Source organism: Pristis pectinata, chromosome 5, assembly GCF_009764475.1.
Source record: "Pristis pectinata isolate sPriPec2 chromosome 5, sPriPec2.1.pri, whole genome shotgun sequence".
Lineage (NCBI taxonomy): Eukaryota > Metazoa > Chordata > Chondrichthyes > Rhinopristiformes > Pristidae > Pristis > Pristis pectinata.
In genome coordinates, this window is record NC_067409.1 from 17,551,561 (window position 1) to 17,574,335 (window position 22,775).

General features: G+C 41.5%; 1 protein-coding gene across 2 annotated transcripts in view; it reads right to left on the minus strand.

Moving 5' to 3' along the window:
- Window positions 1-22,775, minus strand: part of ptprn2 (protein tyrosine phosphatase receptor type N2) — a 771,544-nt gene that overhangs the window by 459,519 nt on the left and 289,250 nt on the right. For both annotated transcript variants that reach the window (XM_052016228.1, XM_052016227.1), the window contains exons 7-10: window positions 22,109-22,321; window positions 17,928-17,968; window positions 14,561-14,928; window positions 4,973-5,059 (exon numbers count right to left, since the gene is read on the minus strand). In XM_052016228.1, the coding sequence (XP_051872188.1) occupies window positions 4,973-5,059; window positions 14,561-14,928; window positions 17,928-17,968; window positions 22,109-22,321 (709 nt within the window). The remainder of the gene's footprint in view (window positions 1-4,972; window positions 5,060-14,560; window positions 14,929-17,927; window positions 17,969-22,108; window positions 22,322-22,775) is intronic.

Consider the following 22,775-nt stretch of genomic DNA (forward strand, 5'->3'; position numbering starts at 1 on the left):
AGAAGCTTTAGCTTGCATGCCATCCAGGCAGATCATGCCATGGTAGTAAAAGGAAAACAGAATGTAGAATATAATTTTACAGAGAAAGTGCTGTGCAGGTAGACAAATAAAGTGCAAGGGCTACGACGAGGTAGATTGGGAGATTAAGAGTTCAACTTTTAGAGTACAAGAGTTCCATTCAAGAGTCTGATAACAGCAAGATAGAAGTTGCCCTTGAGCCTGGTGGTACATGCTCTCAAGCTTTTGTATCTTCTGCCCATCCAAGTACTCTTTAAATGTTTTGAGGGTTTCTGCCTCTACTGCCCTTTCAAGCTGAGATGTCTAGACCCGTACCACTCCCTGGATGGAAAATATTCTCATCTGCCTTCTACCGATTACTTTAAATCTATGCTCCTTGACTCTTGACTTCCCTGCCAAGGGAAATAGGCATATTTCCTCCATCTAGGCTTCTCAGTCTTTTAAAAAAAAATCATTATGTCAATTAAATCCCCCCTCAGACTATTTTGTACCAAAGAAAACAACAGCAGTCTTTCTGATATTTCCTCATGGCTAAAATTCTCCAGTCCTGGCAAAGTCTTTCCAAATCTTCTGTGATGCATAATCCTCCCCTTCATGTTGCATATCTCAGCTAATAAAGGAAATCCTGCAGGCTCAAACATTTTATTGAGCTGCCCTGCTTTCTTTAAGGATCTGTGGACACACATTCAAAGGTCCTTCTGTTCCTCCACACCACTCAATATCCTCCCATTTGTTGTATATTTCCTTGCCTTGTTGCAGCTGTCCAAATACAATACCTCATATTTCTCAGGGTTCAAGCTTTTTTCTCATGTCCCCTACACCTGTCTGAATCATTACTCTAAAAAACCATTACTCCTTGCTTCCCACCACTCTTGAATCACTCCCTGTTGGATCCCACAACCTTTTACCTTTTTGACTATCTGGCCATGTGGCACCTTGGGGAAAAATCCTAGCTAAAAATCCCTGAAATTGGATCAAATGCAGTGCTCCCATCAACCCCTCTTGCTGCCTGTTCAAAAAAATTCTGAGAAGTATTTTGACCTTTATCTGGCATTGTATGCTGAGGGAGTCAACAGTTATATAAAAACTTATGTAAGATTCTGAGGGGGCTTATCAAGGAGGAAGCTGCAAGAACATTTTCCATGGTAGGACAGTCTATTACTGCAGAGGCAGTCTCTGAATAAAAAGGTCAGCCATTTAAGATTGAGATGACGATGAATTCTATCACTCCGATGGTTGACAGTCTTTGGAATTCTCTGTTCCAGACAGCAGTGGATGCCAAGCTTTTAAGTACTCAAGGCTAAGAAAGAGATTTTTGTATGATAGGGGAGTTAAGGTTTGAGTTTTAGTGAAACGTCATTAACCATTACTTCCTTCCACAGCTGTTGCCTGACCAGTTGAGTACTGCCAGTATTTTCAACTTTTATACTAAATTAATGGGGGCCAGGTAGGAAAATGGAGTGGAGGCCAATGGTTAGATCAGTCATGATTGTATTGAATAGTGGAGCAGGCTCCAAGGGCTTCTATCTTACATTCTACTGACTGCCACTTTTGAGTTTCAAATCAATGTACACTCAGGCAGAACCTCTCCTAGTTCAGTATCATGCTAAGAATTAAACCCAATTTTACTAAACTTGTTCTATCAATCAAATTAAAGTTCTTATGGAGAAATTAATGTTTCAAGTCAATGGCAGCACAGAAGTACAGCTAGCAGAGTTGCTGCCTCATAGCGCAAGAGACCTGGCTTCAGTCCTGACTTCAGGTCCTATCTGGAGTTTGCACATTTTCCCTGTGTTTGTGTGGATTTCTTCCCGGTGCACTGGTTTCCATCCACATTCCAAAGACATGCAGGTCAGTAGGTTAGGTGGCCAAAGTAAATGTGAAGTGTGCAAATGAGCAGTAGAATTTGGAGATCTGATGAAAATGTGGGGAAGATAGAAATATGGGAAAAATGTAGGATTGCTGTAGATGGGTAGTTGATGATCAATGCAGACTCAGTGGACCAAAGGCCCGATTCTGTGCTGTTTGTCTCTATTACTCAATGACCTTCATCAGCACGAATGATCCGTTTTTCTTTGCACAGGTGTTGTCTGACCTGCCGAACACTTCCAACGTTTTCTGTTTTTTCTTTCAGATTTCCAGTATCCGGGGTATTTTCCTATCGAAAGAGCAATTCTCATCCAGTCTTTGGTCATAATACAGAGAGGAACAAAGGCAAAAGTCACTGAGACCTACAGATTTCTTGCACTTTGTGTGCCATTGGAGCTGGCATGGAGAAAAGATAAATCTCATTTTTTATCCCTGGCATAGTCATCCCACAATTTGTTTGGCAACTTTGTGATACTAAGCAGCTACAGAGTAAATCTATCCCTGCAAATATTCTCAACAGTTCTTTTTTGTCGGCTTTGCACTGCCATTGCTCAATTCATTTTATTTCCTGCAACGTCACTTCCCCGTTGAATTCTGAATTTGTCCGCACATTGCCTTTGTACGAAACTGGCTCGTCTTTTTTCCTGAAGTACACACACTGCTAATTTGACTCCAGCTCAAAGGGGAAGCTGAGCCCAATTCATGTCTCTTCTGATTTGTATTTTCATTGACTTTAATGTAAAAGGGAAATCTGAGGGAGTGAAAAACCAGGCTGCCGAATTGTTGTTGCACAAAGTTGAAATTATCACCATTGTCTTTCACTCAGCAAGAACTAAATTTTCTTTGCTGCAAAGGCCCTTGCCACAAATATATGGGGGAAAAAAACTGCAGACCAACCTGACTTCAATTTCCCAAGCATTACTGTTAACCTTGGGTCTGTGTGTAGCTTGCCACCAAGTCACAAGTTGTGGGTTCAAGCTCCACTCCTGAAACCCGAGCACAAATTCTCGACTGACACTCCAGTTCTATACTCTGGAAGATGCTATCTTTTAATCTGGTTCTCCTGTTCCTACAGGTGAATGCAAAGGATTTTTAGAAAAGGGGAATTCTTTCCTGTGTCTAATCACTACTTATTCCTGAACCAATATTATTAGAAGAGATTCTGTAGTCAGTTGTATTTTGCCGTTTCTGGGATTTCACTATCTCCAAAGTGGAGGTGCATTTCCTACAATACAACATCAACCATGATTCAAAAGTAATGCACTTGCTGTAAAGCATTCAGTTTGGGAAATATGCTATGGAATTTCACCAATAGGAGTGGGTTATGATTTAGGTCTCCCACACACACAAATCAACATTTAGTTCTGCTAAACTGCAGTTCTGTGGCTAATTCAAAAGGATCTCTCTAAATAGCGCATGCCAACATTTCTTATTCTCTTTGGCACCCACGACTATATCAGACTAGCAATATCTAGAGATTGGTTGGAAAAAAGTGTAAGAAAACAATTGATTGGGAATAGCCATGTTTCATTCCAGTTATGCCATCAACCTTCCACTGTAACACAACAAAACCAGCCCATAACTGATCAACATTTAAATCCGAATAAAAAGCATGCCTCTCAATACTCCTTTCAACCTACAGCTGACATCCATAAGACTGAATACTACACAATTTGTTTCATCTCACTCATTCATTTTACCCTGGTGCTTATCCGCAACCTGAACTTAAGTTATTTACTAAAGCAATACAATTAAAGTTTAAAAGAAACTATGTTTCTATGCATCTGATCCATTCTATCTCACTGAAATTAAAAATAACCCTTGTGTGTTTCGAACTGCTTCCACTCAAAGATGCATAAATACTACTTATGACACTTCAGACTGAAGCACTAATGAAATAATATTTTCTGACAGCTGTGGAATCATTAAGAGTGCCAGGACTATACGAGGAGAGCTGTAACTCTGTGCACAAGCAGATGTTCCTGGCAGCAATATTCAGGAGCTTGGAGAGATTGACTGTTGAAAGCAATGAATGTGGAATGGGTAAATTTCATTTTAATCCAGCAGAGACACAGTTATGGAAATGGTTTGCTGACTGGTTTAACCTCAGCAGTAATCAAAATGTTAAAAGGGGTTTAAGGTGTGTAGAAAGCAAAGACTGGGATTACCTTTAAAAGAGTTGACTGATTGAAACACAACTGATAAGCAGAACTTTGAAAACTGATATTCAGCACTGGAGCAAACCTGGAACAACTTGCATTAAACATCACCCGCTTCCCTTTTCCATTGGAAGTCATGGAAGACAGCCAATGATGGTATAGCCTGATGGGAGCAAGATAGGGGGAGGGGTGTGGGGAACAGATTTGCAAATGGATGTTATTACAACTGGAAGATGCCACAATTGCCAAAGGATTACTGCTTGGGACAGATACCTGTCAAAATATACACAAGTTATTCAAATGTGTGGGAGCCATTAGCAAAACTGGTATTTATACTGATCTGTATTTATACTATCTACATAGTGAAGCTAGATATTAATTATTCAGTGGGATCTGGACTACGTAGATATTGATGCCAATTGGAGATAAAGTGCAAGGTGGTGAATACCGGTGCAAGGAATATTAACATTACTGCAAAGTGAACAGCTGTGGCTCCTGCATGGAGTTGGAGGATACAACACAGACTATTGTGTACAATTCCAGACCGAGAATCTGGGAACCATGCAGAAGTTTATAAAGGGTGAGCCAGTGGGTTTGTGTCCTCGGGCAATTATTAAACAATAGAGCAAGCTGACCCATAACAAAGTGGACACAGACTCCATGAATAATTTCAAAAGCACCTCAACCAGATTTAGAATTGGCAAAGGCATCAGAGACTGAGCAGAAACCAATAGGTAATATCCATTTTCCGTTTCATTAGATGAAAGGAAGTTCCCAGACTGAACAAGCATTTTCTCAGGTTGACCGGCGATTTGCTGTCTTAATTACTGCCACCATATACCTTGTACCTTTCCAACATCCTAAAGAAACATTATTTGTACATAAACCCTCCCCAGACAATATAAGAAAAGAAATACTATACATACTTGACATCGCTGAAGACGTTCATCTGCAACTTCAGAAGATGTGCCAAATCTTCCATCAATTCCACGCCTTTCTCTACACTCAGGGGGCTGTTGGGAGGAAGGAGTGGGGGAGGAAAATATAATATCAATAATAGGAGTTCATTAATAGCTGTTGAGTTAAAGGTCCCAAATGAGCCATCACCTTTGACCATTTGAGAGTGCAAACAGCAGCACATTATATTCTTGTCAAACTGCAAGTTTAATGGCAGGAGAATTGGGATCAGTCGCTGCTTAAGACATGATGAATAACCTAAATTCTCCACCAATCATAAAAACAATTAGCCGCAAATGGAATAGATATAAAAGATAAGACGCATCAATAGTCAGTCTTTGTCTATTAACAAACAGAAAATAATTAAACTTACCATAAAGTTTCAATTTCAAGTGTGGAATATAGCCCAATTGAAACATTAATTCTATAACTAAAGCTTTGGTTAAAGGATATTGCTCGAACTTATTCAAGTGTTTCTTTCTTCCAATCAGCTCCTCTTACAAGTACCTTGGGTCAACTAAAAATGATCATGAGAAAATTAAATGAGATTATATGGGGATGTGCATTATTTAGGATGTTTATAAAGCTAAACTATTCTGGCAGGGAATGTAGGTTTTTCTACTGACATTTTTGTTGTTTAATTGTTCCACATCACTTGGTGCGTCTGGTTACATGGGGTTCCAGGAACATTGGATGTAGAAGATATGCAACAGAGTGAAATGCAAGTTCTTTCCTAATTAGTGCAAACTAATCTTGCACATCATATCAGAAATTTAAATTTTTAAGCACCAACTTTCCCAAAAAAACATTTACCTTGATGAAAGATTTAGGATTTGAACATGGGATACTACATAATATAAAATGCTGCATTAATATATTCAACTAGATTTTGAAATATCCAATGCTGCTGTGAACCAACAAAGAGTAAACATTGCTAACTATGTAAAACAGTCTTATTGGTAATCTGTAAAAAGAGAATACATTTTGACCACGAGTTCAATGCACAACACGATGCTGTTTCAGATGGTACTTGTACCATCACTGAGTATAATGTTATCAAATTTCAGAAATCTCCAGTGCACAAATGCTGCTACATTGTGCGTTCAGTGCAAGCGACTATTGACAAATTCAACCCTGTAGTCTCTAACGTTAAGGAAGTTCCCAGAATGGGGTGATTTGCGTTAGTTTCACCAAAAGACAAAACTAATGTGGACGGCACAATGGGGCATCTAGTACAGTCACTGTCTCATAGATCCAGCGACCTGAGTTGACATGTTCTCCCAATGACTACGGGGACTTCCATCGGGTGCTCTGGTTTCCTCTCTTTTCCCAAAGACATGCACATTGGAAGGTTAATTCTCCACTGTAAATTGTCCCTAGTGTGTAGGTGAGAGGAAGAATCTGGGCGGGGGGGGGGGTGCAGTTGATGGGAATATGGGGAAAATAAAAAGGGATTAGAGTAAATGGTTGCTTCATGGTTGGTGTTGCCACTATAAATTATGGTTCTAGAGTCATAGAGTTATACAGCATGGAAACAGGCCCTTCAACCCAACTCATCCATGCCAACCAAGATGCCCATCTAAGCTAGTCCCATTTGCCCTCATTTAGCCCATATATGTTGGAATTGAATGTTTATATATATCTCATTCTTTCCTGGAATCTCAAGGCCATGGAATTTCTTCCCACTTCCTATCTCCTTCTACTCTTATTCTCTGCAGCCATTCTCCAACATACAACTTCTACTTAATGTATCAGGGCTTATCTCCTACTCTCTATAAGCTTGGTGACTTAGCACCCTGCAAGCAGAACTCCTGTGTGGTGCTTTTCCATAGAACATTACAGCACAGTATGGGCCCTTCGGCCCACAATGTTGTGCTGACCTATATAAACCTACCCCATGATCAATCTCACCTTTCCCTCCTATACAGCCAATAACCCTCCATTTTTATTACATCCATGTGCCTATTTAAAAGACTCTTAAATGTCCCTATTTAATATCATAAATATCAGCCTCTACCACCACCTCCAGCAGTGCATTCCAGGCACCTGCCACTCTCTGTGTAAAAAACCTACCTCTGACATCTCCCCTAAACTTTCCTCCTCTGACCTTAAACTGATGTCCTCTGGTATTGGCCATTGCTGCCCTGGGGAAAAGATGCTGGCTGTCCACTCTGTCTAGGTCCCTCATAATCTTATACACCTCTATCAAGTCAGGTCCAAAGAGAAATGCCCTAGCTCACTCAACCTTTCCTCATAAGACATGCTCTCCAATCCAGGCAGCATCTTGGTAAATCTCCTCTGCACTCTCTCTAAAGCTTCCACATCCTTCCTATAATGAGGTGACCAGAACTGAACACAATACTCTAAGTGTGATGTAACCAGAGCATTATAGAGCTGCAACATCCCCTTGCGGCTCTTTAACTCAATCCCCCTGACTAATGAAGGCCAGCACCAGAAGCCTTCTTAAACTCCTATCAACTTGGGCAGAAACTTTGAGGGATCTATGGACTTGGACCCCAAGATCCCTCTGTTCCTCCACACTGCTCAGAATCTTGCCATTAACCTTGTACTCCACCTTCAAGTTCATTCTTCCAAAGTGTATCACTTCACACTTCTCTGGATTGAATTCCATCTGCCACTTCTCCACCCAACTCTGCATTCTGTCTACATCCTGTTGTAACCTACGACAACTTACTACACTGTCCACAACACCTCCAGCCTTTGTGTCATCTGCAAAATTACTAACTCACCCCTCCACTTCCTCATCCAAGTCATTTATAAAAATCACAAAGACCAGGGATCCTAGAACAGATCCCTGTGGAACACCACTAGTCACTGACCTCCAGGCAGAATACCCTCCATCTACTACCGCACTCAGCCTTCTGTGGGCAAGCCAATTCCAAATCCATACAGCCAAGTTTCCATTGATCCCATGCCTCATTACTTTCTGGATGAGCCTACCATGGGAAACCTTACCAAAGTCCATAACCACCTTATTAAAGTCCATATACACCACATCTACCACTCTATTTTCATCAATTTGTTTTGTCACCTCCTCAAAAAACTCAATTAAGTTCGTGAGGAATGACCTGCCCTTCACAAAGCCAAGCTGACTGCCCCTAATAAGACTATGCTTCTTCAAATGTTCATCAATTCTTTCCCTAAGAATCCTCTCCAATAGCTTGCCTACCACTGACATAAGCCTCAATGGTCTATAATTCCCAGGATTATCCCTATTACCTTTCTTAAACAAGGGAACAACATTAGCCATCCTCCAATCCTCTGGTACCACTTCTGTGGCCAGTGAGGATGCAAATATCATCGTCAACACCCCAGCAATCTCTTCTCTCGCTTCTCGTAGTGACCTGGGGGTACATCCTGTCTGGCCCCCAGAGATGTTTTTCAGTAGCTCCAACACTACCTCTTTCTTAAGCTCAATATGCTCCAGCACATTAGGCTGCTCTACGCTGACCTCGCATTTGTCAAAGTGAACACTGAAGAAAAATATTCATTAAGAACCTCCCCATCTCCAGGCACAAGTTTCCCCCTTTATCCCTGAGCAGTCCTACCCTCACTCTAGTCATCCACCACATATGTGTAGAAAGCCTTGGGGTTTTCCTTAATTCTACTCGCCAAGGCCTTCTTATGTCCCCTCTAGCTCTCCTAAGTCCCTTCTTAAGCTCCTTCCTGGCTACCTTATAATTCTCAAGAGCCCTGCCTGATTTTTGCTTCCTAAACCTTAATTATGCTTCCTTCTTCCTCTTGACTAAATGTTTCACCTCTCTTGTCAACCATGGTTCCTTTACCCTGCCATCCTTTCCATGTCTCAGTGGGACAAACCTATCCAGACCCCATGTAAGTCATTCCTAAACAACCTCTATGTTTCTGCTGTGAATTTCCCTGAGAGCATCTGTTCCCAATTTACTCTCCCAAGTTTCTGCCTAATACCATTGTAATTAGCCCTCCCCAATCAAAAACTTTCCCATATCAAACTTTTCCAGTTAAGAGGCAAACAAATTTTATCACTTATCAATAAATGGAAATTGATAAAATATCATAGAAATTTGGCAGTGTAGTGGCATAGCTGCCTCAGAGCTCTAGCGACCTGGTTTCAACCTGAACCTCAGGAGCTGTGCTGTTTATGTGAAGTCTACACGTTCTTCATGTGACCACATGGGTTTCTTTCATGTGCTCCTGTTTCCTCACATATCCTAAAGACGTGCAATAGTAGGTTAATTGGCCAATGTAAGTTGCCCCTGGTGTGTAAGTGAGTGGTAGAATCCAGGGGAAATTGATTGGAACATGAAGAGAAAAAAATAGGATTAGTGTAAGATGGGTGTTTGCTGCGGACTCAGGACCTGTTTCCGTGCTGTAGGACTCTATGATTCTAAGTTTGATATAAAGCTGACAATAAGCTAAACGTCTCTTGGTAAATTCAGTCTTTCAGAAATGAACAAGTCTTTGATAAGAAGGAACGAAGTAGCAAGCTCTACCATAACAAGCATTGGGAATCTCAAATAAAAACATAGCATGCTGAAAACAATCAGATTTCAGGCAGATGAATTGTAACTGTTTTTCTTTCCACACATGCTTCCTGACTTGCTGGGGGTTTCCAGCATGTTCTGTTTTTTGGTCAGATTTCCATCGTCTGCAGTCTTTTTGATTTTCATTGGGAATTTCAGTTTTATGTTGGAAAAGCACACAGTTCCATGTGCATTGAACTACATGGGAGATCAACCGTAACAGAACACAGTAACAGGTGCTTCCATAAACTGTTTAACAACATTTTGAGATCAATTTGAAAGAATGTAAAATAAAACTGCAGGTAACTCTTAATTGATTTTCAATTAATATTGATTTCCCACTCGCATTTCTCCCTCCGCCCCCACTGCTCCCATCCCAAAACATCTGGCCACACAGACAACAAATACCTAGGTCTGGTCAATGCCAAGTTACCTGATTTCAGTCACCATTTCCACAATGACCCTCAAAGGTTCCAATATGGTAATAAAAGCCTTGCCGCTGTCCATTAGCTGACAGCTGTGGTTTGAAAGCAAATGGACTTTAGTGCAAAGGATTAAGTGAGGAAGTCTTGTTGCAAATATACAGCATTTCGTGAGACCACACCTGGAGTGCTGTGCACGGTTTTAACGTATGTACCGAAGGAATGATATACTGTCTTTGTGTCACTTAATTCCTGTGACGAGGGGTTTGTCCCATGAGGAAAGATTGAATAAAACTAAGCAATACTCTGGTGCTTGGAAAAAAGTAAGAGGTGATCTTACTGACATGTACAAGATGGGAGATACTGAGAGGTTGTTTCTCCTGGATGGAGAATCTAGAAATAGATGGCTTTCTCTCAACTTATGGGCTTGGCTGTTTAGGATTGAGATGAGAAAGTTCTTTACTCAAAGGGCTGTGGAGTCTCAGAAGTTCTTGACCTCAGAGGGCTGAGAATGCTTAATCACTGAGCATATCTAAAAATATGATGAATAGATCTTAGGGTATCAAGAACATGGGGATTGGGAGGGAAAGTTGACAAGCCACAGGAGTAACTCTGATCTTGAATAGTGGACAGGCTCCACCAGTCCATGAAATGAATTCAATGCCAATCTTCAGGTTTCAGAGTGAAACCAACAAGCTGCAGCAGTTTCTCTGACTGATGGAGGAAAACATAACTGCAAGGTCCAGCCCTGCTCTCAACCAACGGACACACATTTATACTTTGGGTAGAACCACCTGATACTACAGAAATGGCAACTGCACGTGGTAGTTCAACACAAGAGCAAAACACAGAGGATATTGCAAACACCTAGCAGGTCAGGCAGCATCAATGGAGACAGTGTTAACAGTTCAGCTTTCTTTGTCACAGATTTGGAGGCTGCATTTGGAATATCGTGTTCAGTTTTTGTCACCCTGCTATAGGAAAGATGCCATTAAGCTGGAAAGCGTGCAGGGGAGATTTACGAGGATGTTGCCAGGACTCAAGGGACTGAGTTATGGAGAGAGGTTGAGCAGGTTGGGACTTTTTCCATTGGAGCATAGGAGAATGAGGGGTGATCTTATAGAGATGTATGAAATTATGCGAAGCATAGAAAGGGTGAATGCGTACAGTCTTTTTCCCAGGGTTGGGGAATCAAGAACTAGAGGACATAGGTTTAAGGTAAGAGGGGAGAGATTTAATAGGAACCTGAGGGGCAACTTTTTCAGCCAGCGGGTGGTCAGTATATGGAATGATCTGCCAGAGGAAATGGTTGAGGTAGGTACATTAACAACATTTAAAATGTACTCGGACAGGTAAGATAGATAAGATTAAGATATCTTTATTAGTCACATGTACATCACAGTGAAATACATCTTTTGCGTAGAGTGTTGGGGGGGTACATGAAAGGGAAATATTTATAGGAATATGGGACAAATGTGGGCAAATGGGCTTAGCCTATCTGGGAATCTGGGTTGGCATGGACCAGTTGGGCCGAAGGGCCTGTTTCCATGCTGTATGACTCCATGACTAAACGAGGAAGAGTTTGGATGAAAGGTCATCGACCTGAAGCATTAACTCTTTCTCTCCATGCCCGGATGAGTATCTCCAGCATTTCCTTGCCTTTTTAATGCTGATTGTTTCTTCACCTCCACCCACCCAGCCAAACCTCAGGAAGTCCTAAGAACCTGACCTTTTCATCCAAGTTGTAAGAATAGGATTAGACTCCTCCTTGGAATATGTTGGGAAGATTCAGAGAAGTATTTGTGCATTGCCATTTCCTCAATTCTGGCCTCTTGTTAGTTGCCACATTCAATTCCTTCAACATGGTCAGTCATGCCTTCAGCTGCCAGGAATGTAAGTTCTAGAAATCTCTTCCAATAAATTTCTAGCTCTTTTCCCTGGATGATGCTTATTAATACCCATTGCTTTGACCCATCTTTAATACTCTGGCCTAATGTCATTACATTCTACAATGTCAAATCTTGACTGGTAATGGTGCCATGAAGATGCTTGGATGTTTATACTATGCTAAGCTGCTACATGTGAATGTGGTTGTTGTTATTTTCAGGTTCTGGAAGTATTCACGTGGAACAGAGCGGGGAGCAAATTCTAAAGAAGCTTGGTCATGATGGATTTTACTCCAAATGGATCTTCTTGACCAATTAACTCATACACCCTTATCCACATGGATGATAAGACGAGGAAATAAATTTAATTTTAAGCTTTAAAAATCATTGAAGCAGCAGCTGGCAGAACACAATGGACAATTTCTTCTTCACCATCTGTCATTTTTCCACTGATGTCTAATCTAAAGGAACAAGTGAACATTTTCTGAACAGACATGAGAATAAGACCTCATCTATGTGCAGTTCTGGGCACCATGTTATAGGAAGGATGTGATAGCACTGGAGAGGATGCAGAGGAGAATCACCAGGATGTTGCCTGGGATAGAGCAGTTCAGTTATGAACAGAGATTGGAGCTAAAGTTTCAGCCTTTTTTTTTGTCATTACTGAGGAAAAATTTGGATGCGAGGTCATTGACCTGAAGCATTAACTCTTTTTCTCCGTGCCCTGATGAGTATTTCCAGCATTTCCTTGCCTTTTTAATGTTGATCGTTTCTTCACCTCCACACAAGAAGAACCTGACCTTCTCATCCAAGTTGTAGGAATAGGATTAGACTATTATTTTCTCCCTTGAGCAGAGGAGATTAAGAGGGGGCATGATTTATAAAATTATGAGGAAAGGGCTAGGGTAGACTGCAGAAAACTTTTCCCTATCTTAGAGGTAGATAAAGCTACAGGATTTAGGGTTAGTGGGAAAAGAGTTGGAGGAGATACGAGGGGGACCTTTTTCAACCAGAGAGTGATAAGTACCTGGAACGCACTGCTTACGGGAGTGGTTGAAGCTGGGACATTTAAGAAGTGTCCAGATGAACACATAAATCACTTAGGCATAGAGGGCTATGGACTAACTGCAGTGCGATAGGGATAACAGAAAATGGTGAGCACTGGACAGTGTGGATGCGTTGGACCGAATGGCCTGTTTCCACATTGTATGATTCGATGATTCTACGATTCTAAAAAAAGGAAAAATCTGCAGAGCCGTTGAGAAAGAGCAGATGTTTGAGACTAATTATTTGTACCAGCAAAGAGCTAGCATCAACATTATGGGCCAAATGGCATGGGTCTGTGCTGTATCACTAACATTACTAACATGATTAGCTCTAGCAGATAGAGGATACATTCTAGACACTCAGGTTTTGCATCAGAGCCTTCAGTGTTAATGACTTTTGCAGATCATGAAATCTTTGGTGGAAGGAATTGGGTCAGGAAAGCACTAACTCACATGACCTTCCATCAGATTATTCAAATTGGGTGAGGATTGGTCTGTGCACAGACCTGGACCATTCAGCCCAAATACCATATACTTGTGTTTATGGTCCACATGAGCCTCTTCCCACACTGGTTCACCCAACCTTATCAGTAGGTCCTTCTAATCCTTTCTCTCTCATTTTTTTAATGTTTCCCTTAAATAATTTTTTGTCTCAATTGCTCTTTGTGAAATTCATTCCACTTTTCTTCCATTCAGTGGGTAAAACAGTTTCTCCTGAACTGACTACAGAATTAATCAATAACCTTCTTGCATTTATGCCCTCTCATTCTGACTGCCTTGCAAATGGAAACCCTTTCTCCACATCTGCCTTATCCACTCTTTTTCACCATCTTAAAGACCTCAATCAGTTCACCCCTTGTCCTTTTTCTGAAGAATAAAGTCAAAGACAGTTCACTCTTTCCTTATAATAACAGCTTTTCTGTCAAGGTATCACCTTGTCATCAATGCCTCTGTATCCTTGTTATGGACCAGAACCATTTACATTTCTCCAGTTCTGTGGTGGGGAGTTGCACTTTCCTTAATGATCTATCAATGAGTTTGCTGATTTGCTGCTGATCCACCTCTGTGGGAGCAACAGAAAGGCACAAAAGGTGAATGAGATCCAGGTGAACAGTTTCCAAGGACAGGATGAATTAATACTATAAAATAGCCCCCTAATGGCTCTACCTGGGGGTTTCTCTAGTTAATGCTGATCTTGTCCTTGGCTCCCATGCAGCCTCACTGAAATTTTCCACACTTCCATTTACATCATCTACCAGTAACTTATGCCTGGCTTCAAATGAAAACATTTCATTCAAAGAAACCTCTTGAATTAACAAATCACCAGTGTGACTCATCTCTTGTTCTTTAGAGACAGAGGTTTGGAACAGAGTAATTAACAATAATTTATCTTGCCCTATTATTATATCCACTAGTTGTCACTTCTGTGAATCCTTTTTACACTTTTTCTAATATCTATAGACCGGAACTGTGCAGAGTTCTCCAATTGTGGGAGAGGGACTATCATGGTTCTTATGAAAGGCATTGACCTGAAATGATGACTCTGTTTAGCTTTCTATGGATGTGGCCCTCTATTCCATCCACAGCAAACCCAATCTAGGAGAACAAAACATCACTGTCTGGTGAAGTTCCCATTATAATTCACTTTTTTGTTAAAGACATGATAGTCCCGATACTTACTTTTGTTCTGTCACGATATATCCACAAAGATCGTTTTTTGATGATTCTACATCCAGGCTCAAGTCTCCAAGCTGAGAATTTTTCTTCTGAGTTTCTTTGTACAGAAAATTCCCATCAATTTCCTGATTGTCAAAATCTGACCCATCTTCTAAGCCAAAGATGCCACTTTTGGACTTCCTGGCAGTGGACACCTCTCTGGTGATAGTGTTGCTTTTCACATTTTCTATACCAACTGTTCCACTGGACGAGAAGCCAAACCTTTTGACCTGGTTTTTGTGAGAGTTGATGTACAAGGCGTCAAGACCCAGAACTTCAGTAAGAATTTGCTTCTCTTCACTGCTCATCTCCTCTGTGTGGGGAATTTTCCTCTGTGAAAAGGATTAATCAGTATTAGTTAATATTAAATTATAATGATGTTTAATTCCTTTAGACACTTATGTACAACAGGCTCCACACAATGGTCAGACTAAGTTCCACATAGAAGTAAAACATCCACTTTGTTATCACTTGCTTGATGCATTCGTTATATACCACTTCAGCATTGTTGCATTTAAGGTTTGGCACAATGGTACAGCAGGTAGTGCTGCTGCCTTGCAGCTCCAACAGCCTGGTTTGATCCTGACCTCCTGTGATTCTGTACAAAGTCTGCACGTTCTCCCTGTGACCATATGGGTTTCCCCAGGTGTTCTGGTTTTCTCCCACATCCCAAACACATGCTTGTTGGTCAGTTAATTGTCTATATAAAATACCTCAAGTGTTGTTAAGTGGGTGGAAGGAGAATTAGGCTGGAGTTGATTGGTGTATTAAAGAGGTTGCAGGAAAATGAAGACTGATGCAAAATACTTATTCAGTTTGTCCGCTATTTCTTTGTTCCCCATTACTATCTCTCCAGTGTCATTTTCCAGCAGTCCAATGTCCACTCTTGCCTCTCTTCTACTCTTTATATATCTGAAAAGACTTTTGGTATCCTCTTCTATATTATTGGCTAGCCTATCTTCATATTTCATCTTTTCTCCCCTAATTGCTTTTTTAGTTGCCTTCTGTTGGCTTTTAAATCCTCTAGCTTCCCATTATTTTTTTCAATATTTTATGCCCTCTCTTTTGATTTTATGCTGTCTTTGACTTCCCTTGTCAGCTACGGTTGCCTCATCATCCCTTTATAATGCTTCTTCCTCTTTGGGATGAACTGATCCTGTGTCTACCGAATTACTCCCAGAATCTCCTGCCATTGCTGCTCTACCGTCATCCCTGCCAGGGTCCCCTTCCAATCAACTTTGGCCAGCTCCTCTATCATGCCTCTGTAGTTACCTTTACTCAACTGTAATACTGATACATCTGATTTTAGCTTCTCTCTCTCAAACTGCAGGGTGAATTCTGTCATATTATGATCACTGCCTCCTAAGGGTTCCTTTACCTTTAAGCTCCCTAATCAAATCTGGTTCATTGCGCAACACCAGGTACTGAATTGCCTTTTCCCTAGTGGGCTCGACCACAACCTGCACTAAAAAGCCATCTCGTAGGCATTCTACAAATTCTTTCTCTTGGAATCCAGTGCCAACCTGATTTTCCCAATCTACCTGCATATTGAAATCCCCCATGACTACCATAACATTGCCCTCCTTACATGCCTTTTCTATCTCCTGTTGTAATTTGTACCCCACATCCTGGCTACTATTCAGACGCCTGTATATAACTCCCATCAGGGTCTTTTTACCCTTTTTCTTAACTCTACCCACAAGAACTCTACATCTTCTGATCATATGCACTGCTTGCTAAGGATTTGATTTCATTTTTGACCAACAGAGCTATCCCACCCCCTCTGCCCACCAGCCTGTCTTTTCGATAGGATGTGTATCCTTGGATGTTTAGCTCCCAGCTGTGATCTTCTTTCAACCACGACTCTGTGATGCCCACAATGTCATATCTGCCGATTTCTAACTGTGCTATGAGCTTATCTACCTTACCTCGTATATACTGTGTACATTCAAATATAATACCTTCAGTCCTGTATTCACCACACTTCTTCTCAAATTTGTCTCCATGTTGCCTGAAGTTAAATTCTTAGCCCTTTCTAAGCTTTCTGTCTTATTCCTTATTCTGTAGACTTCAGTAACCTCTCCTGCACTCTCCTTCCCTTTTACTTTATCCATACTCTTCCAATGTTGAACCCACCCCCCCCCCCCCTACTATTTAGTTTAAAGTCCCATCTACAGCCCTAGTTATGCAATTCACCAGGACCCTGGTCCCAGTGTGGTTCAGGTGGAGCCCGTCCCTCCTTCCCCAGTACTGGTGCCAATGTCCCACAAATTCAAGCTCACTTCTCCCACACCAATCTTTGAGCCATGCATTTAAATCCCTGATCTTATTTACCCTGTGCCAATTTGAACGTGGTTCAGGTAGCAATCCAGAGATTATTACCTTTTTGGTTCTGCTTTTTAATTTAGTCCCTAGCTGCTCAAATTCCCTCAGCAGAACCTTTTTCCTTGCTCTACCTACATCATTGGAACCCACATGGACTATGACAACTGGATCTTTCCCCTCCCATTCCAAATTTCTCTGCAGGTCAGATGAGATGTCCTGAACCCGGGCACCAGGCAGGCAACACAGCCTTCAGGTCTCTCGATCCTTGCAACAGAGAATTGTGTCTATTCCCCTGACTATACTATCCCCAATCACAACTACATTTCTCTTCTCTGCCCCCTCTTGAATGGCTCCCTGAACCACGATGCCACGGTTTGGTTGCTCATCCTTCCTACAGCCCCCACTCTCACCCACACAGGAAGCAAGAATCTCAGACTTGTTGGACAAGTTCAAGGGCTGAGGCTCCTCCAGCACTACCTCTTGGATCTCCCTACCTGCCTCACTCACAGTCACACCCTCTTTTCCCTGACCACAGACCCTAGTTAATCTAATGGGCGTCACTGCCTCCTGAGACACAGCGTCCAGGTAACTCTCCCCTTCCCTGATGTGTCGCAGTGTTTGAAGCTCAGATTCCAGGTCATCAACTTTGAGCCTGAGTTCCTCGAGCAACCGCAAAGGGGTCCACCAGCTCCCACATCATGCAGCTACAACACATCACCTGATCCTGCATCACTATTTTATTTAATTAGTTATAATTTGATGCCTTTTTATTTAACTACTATAAAAAAACCTTATCTGTTCTTACCTGCCAGTTTCTTCCCTACCAATACTTTGTGGTTCAATGACAATTTAGTGTTAGATATTTGTTTCTTTTATAAAGCTCACACTAAGCATTTCATTGTTATCTGTAGCAATGGGCAATCATCTCTGAAGTCCTCATAATTCACGTTTCAAAATGTGTTTGCTTTACAAAATAGATCACAGTTCAAAAAAATATTCTACAAACCTGTATAGAGATCCTTTCATTTAAGTCATCCGCTTGTTTTCCTATAAATATAAAAGATAGCATCCATATTAAAATGTTTCATTGGTAAACCAAAATATCTTTAGATAAAAGTATATTCAAATATTGTAGCCCCTCCACTTTCTCCTCCACACAATGCCATGGGCTGTTGAATAAACTGTACACTACCTCGTGTGGGAATGAGCCAAACAGTGCTGGTATTCCTCATATTCCATCCCATTCCACAACAAATCCACTGTCTGTTGTGGATCTACCAGACTGCTTCACTATGGTCAGATGGGGGGGAGGGGCAAGGGGGAGGGGTAGTGAAGAGGTGGTGAGGTTCGAGAGGGTGACCTAACTCAACATTGCAATGAGCACCAGAGTGCCTCACACATGAAAAGAAATTCCTTCATCCGGAGGGCCTTGAGGTTTATAGTGCTTAGTTTATGTGGGCTTCAAAGGTATATTAATGGGTGAATAGGAAAGACAGGTAGGTGGAACACAATATGGGAAAATGTGAGGTGATCTACTCTGGTAACTTTTGTACTTAAAAGTTTGAGTAACTTTTGTACTTTAAAGTTGAAGAAGGATTGAAAGGTCTTGGTGCTCAAGGGGTCCTAAATGTCCTTGCACTGAAAGTGAACATGCAAGTACTGTGAGAAATTGGGAAGGCAAACAATCTCTTTATCGCTGCAAGAGGATTCATATACCAAAGAGATACCTTGTTTCAATTATCAGGAGCTCAGGTGAGCCTGCATTTGGAATTCTCTCTACAGCTCTGGTCTTCTTGTCTAATAAAGAATATACTTGCCATGGAGGGAGTGCAGCAAAGATTTACCAATGATTCCTAGGATGGTAAGTTTGTTATTTGAGCAGAGATTAAGCAGACTATACCATTACTCTTTTCATCTTAGAAAAATGAGAGCTGAAACATACAAAACTAGTGGCTGATTGGGATGTCTAGAACCAGGAGTCACAGCCTCAAAATAAAGGGTCAGGTTCAGAGATGAAAAGAAATTCCTTCACCCAGAGGGCATTAATGCTTTGGAAGAGGTTTGAAGTGCTCAGTTTATGAGTCTATTTCAAGACAGAGATCAATAGATCTTTAGACATTAAGGGAATGAAGAGAAATGGGGTTTTAGAAAAATGGTGCTGAGGTAAAACATCAGCCTTGTTTTATTGAATGGAGGAGCAGGCACAAGGGGGTGGAATGACCTACTCCTGCTTCTGTTTCTTATGATCACAGGAACACCAGTACGTATTAGACAGCATGATATAGCCCCTGTATAGTACTGATGCCCAGACTCAAAAACATCATCCTATATTTTCAGTTAGCCTAGAGTTACAGTGTGTAAATATGTCTGAAAGTTTATCATAATGACAAGTGCATTGACAATTAACCTATAACATTCTTATTAATAGTATTTCATGTTTTTTTCAATTCCTGAGCACCACTTGGGAAGGTTATTGCTTACAGTGGTGAGTATTTACTTTTGTCTGGTATACAATTGACCAGAGGACCCCCCTATTAATAGTGCTAAACATGCCATTAGCAGAGGCCAAGAGCATGCTGAACTCTGCACTAGCTTATACAAAACTGCTAATATTTTGCATGTTTAATGCATCTGACTGAGCAGGAATGTTTTGGAGAATCTGTTTATTCTTGTTTTCATTAATTTACATGGTTCCCATAAATCTTGGGATCTTGATTTTGGATTTATCCTTAAGCAAGGCAAGCGTCCCTCCAAAGCCTCCACACTCGCAACATTCAAACAGGCCAAGCAAGCAATAAAGGAGAGCAAGTCCAAATAAGACTGCCAGGTCTGGGCTTTAGAGCTCCAAGGTCACATTTGGCCAATGAGCTGCAGACACAATATACATGGTTCATGACAGCTGTGATTAGGATAATGACAAAGTACAAAGAAGTCCATTCCCTGAAGCCCAGAGTGTTCAGACTGCTGGCCCACAGAGCACTGATGGAGCCTGTGGATATTATGATGATTCTCAATGAGCCTGCAGTCCTGCATTAGAGTTCCTATTGTTTTATAGCACAATAGCACAGACCTCACTCTTCCTATAGGGATTCTCTCAATCAGATCTGCACTACATTGGATTGCCTTTCACGTTCGTCCTCATAAACATCTGCTAGCTGCATTATGTCAGGCACCAAAAACTTGGTAAAAGCATGATTGCTGCTAAAATGAGGCTGAAATGAAACACACTGTTCAATTCTGTTCTGCACCATTTTACCTGGGAGAGCCCGACTCCATCAGTTCAATGTCCCAGTTCAGTGCACATCCTCACTCAACACTAGGGCTCTCATAATGGTGTCATTAATATTCTCTTGATTTAACATTCCACATCATTTCGGCTGCTAATACCCAACATACAAGTTCCAGAAGTGACCAGTCTGCCTGCACTGATGCATTGTACAAAGGTCACCTTGATTGTAACTGAAACTAACTGAATAGCATGGAGGATTACCAAATCAGCTTCTGTTTTGCAGTGGCCGTCTTAAGACAACTGTTGTCTGCTAAGATCCTAAGGGGGGGATAGGATAAATTTTGAGATGTTTCCACAAGTGGGAGAGTCATGGACAAAGGGACATAGTGACATAAATAGGAGCCTGTTATTTAAAACTGAGGTACATAGACATTTCTTCTCTCAGAGGGTAGTGTATCTCTGGAATTTTCTCCCACCAAGGGTGGTGAAGGTCAGATCTTAAGATATATTTAAGGTGCAGGTAGATAAACATTTTAAAGATTGAAGATTTGAGAGTTATGGGGAACTTGAGGCCAGCATATATCAGCCATGTTAATATTGAATGGTAGGGCAGGTTTGAGGGGCTGAGTGGCCTATTCTTGCTCCTATTTTCTTGTGTTCTTGCTGGCAGTCAATCGCACAATTTACTTATATTTTCAATGTCATTCTTTGGTTACAGTGTTCTAGACTGGCCCTCCAACTATGATCTCTCGCCTGGTAGAACTCATTTTCAAGCCTTTCTCACAGAGCGCTGCCAGTGGTTTAATCAAATTCTAGAGCAAATGATTGTCCTTGTGCACTGCCATCTCCGATGAGCCACAAACTAACCGAGCCTGTTGGAGATATGTGCATTCATTGCCTGGAACAGCTGCTATTCTCATCAAATGATCAAAAAACTCTTCAGTTTTTTAAACAAATTTTCCGGTCTACATTCACATTATTGGGAATATGATTTTGCTGCATTTTTATGACGTGAGCAGTGTGTGTCTATCAAGAGAAAGGGCAGAGATACTCAATTATCAGATTAACTAGCAAGGTCCCACAAAGGATCCGTGCTGTAGCCACAACTATCCAACTTAGTTTTCTCCAAAAGTCTTATGGATTCATTTCTCCAACGACAAAAGACAGGTGGCATGACAGATAGTGCAAAAGGATTAAAAAGAGATGAAATTATGTGGCAAAACTGGTAAATAAATTCCTATGGAGGGATTACATATTTATCAGAATCTTTCAAGGGTTAAATTACATGGAGACGGTCCTTATCTGTAAGAAAGTTAAATTGTCCTTTTACCACATAATCAAAAGTTGTTCCTTTTCAAAGCCATTCTCCCACCTTCACCCCGTAACCTAAACCCCTTTACCAATCAAGAACCTATCAACTTCAGCCTTAAATACACCCTATGAAGGGCAGTGAATGCAGAAATTGATAGGTTCTTGATTGGTAAAGGGGTTAAGGGTTACAGGGAGAAGGCAGGACAACCAGTTTGAAAATAAATCAGCCATGATTGAATAGCGAAGCAGACTCGATGAGTTGAGTGGGCTAATTCTGCTCCTATAGCTTATGATCTTGTAAGTTGCATGGAGAACAGATGGCTCAGAAGCCAGTTGTTTTAGGAATCAAAACCAGGAAATTAAAAACTGGGCTTTGGTCTTTCTGCTGGCAACCACTACAAAACCTATCAGAACTTGGCCGAACAATTTAACAGATTGACGGTGGTTACCCAAAGAGGAATTGTGGCATGTGGTTGGCCAGGAGGAATTCAGCCATTGCTTCCTAATTGTGGAGAAAATGCCCCAACCCCATTCATGAAATTTTCCTCAACTTGCCTGGGAACAGGCCATTCCCTCTCCTACCCATAGCAATTTGAAGTGCTGTAGGTAGCAGGGGGAAGTACTATGTGAGAGCGAGTTCTCCTTACCCTGCACGATCTCATCCCTGTTGATGGTTCCCTCTTCTTCCTTCTGCTGGGCTTCTTGGCTGCTTTTGTCCCCTTCTTTTGTCCTGTCATTGTCCACAACCTGGAGAGCATCGGCTATGACACTGGACAATGCATCCAGCTGGTTGGAAGTCAGGCCGTCCAGATCCACATGCTGTGTCCCCAGCTGCTGGACCACAGACCGAATGAAATTCTCTGTTGGAAAGCAGAATGCAAATCAAGATGGCTCTAATAAAGAGGAACAAGTGGGTCTCCCGCAGCATTTGGTCAGAGTGCCTCAGACAACACCAGAAAATGTGATGGCTGAATTGTGACAGGAAGGTCAACTGCTCTGCCCAAGAACACAATAAATTGCAGAGAGCTGTGGACACAGCTCAGTCCATCACAAAAACCAGCCTCCCCTCCATGGACTGTCTACACTTCTCGCTGCCTCAGAAAAGCAGCCAACATAATTAAAGACCCCTCCCACCCCAGACATTCTCTCTTCTCCCCTCCTTCCATTGGGCAGAAAATACAAAAGCTTGAAAACACACACCTCCAGGCTCAAGAGCAGCTTCTATACCGCTGTTATAAGACTCTTGAATGGACCTCTTGTACGTTAAAGAGGAACGTTTGACCTTAAATCTACCTTGTGGCCCTTGCACTTTAT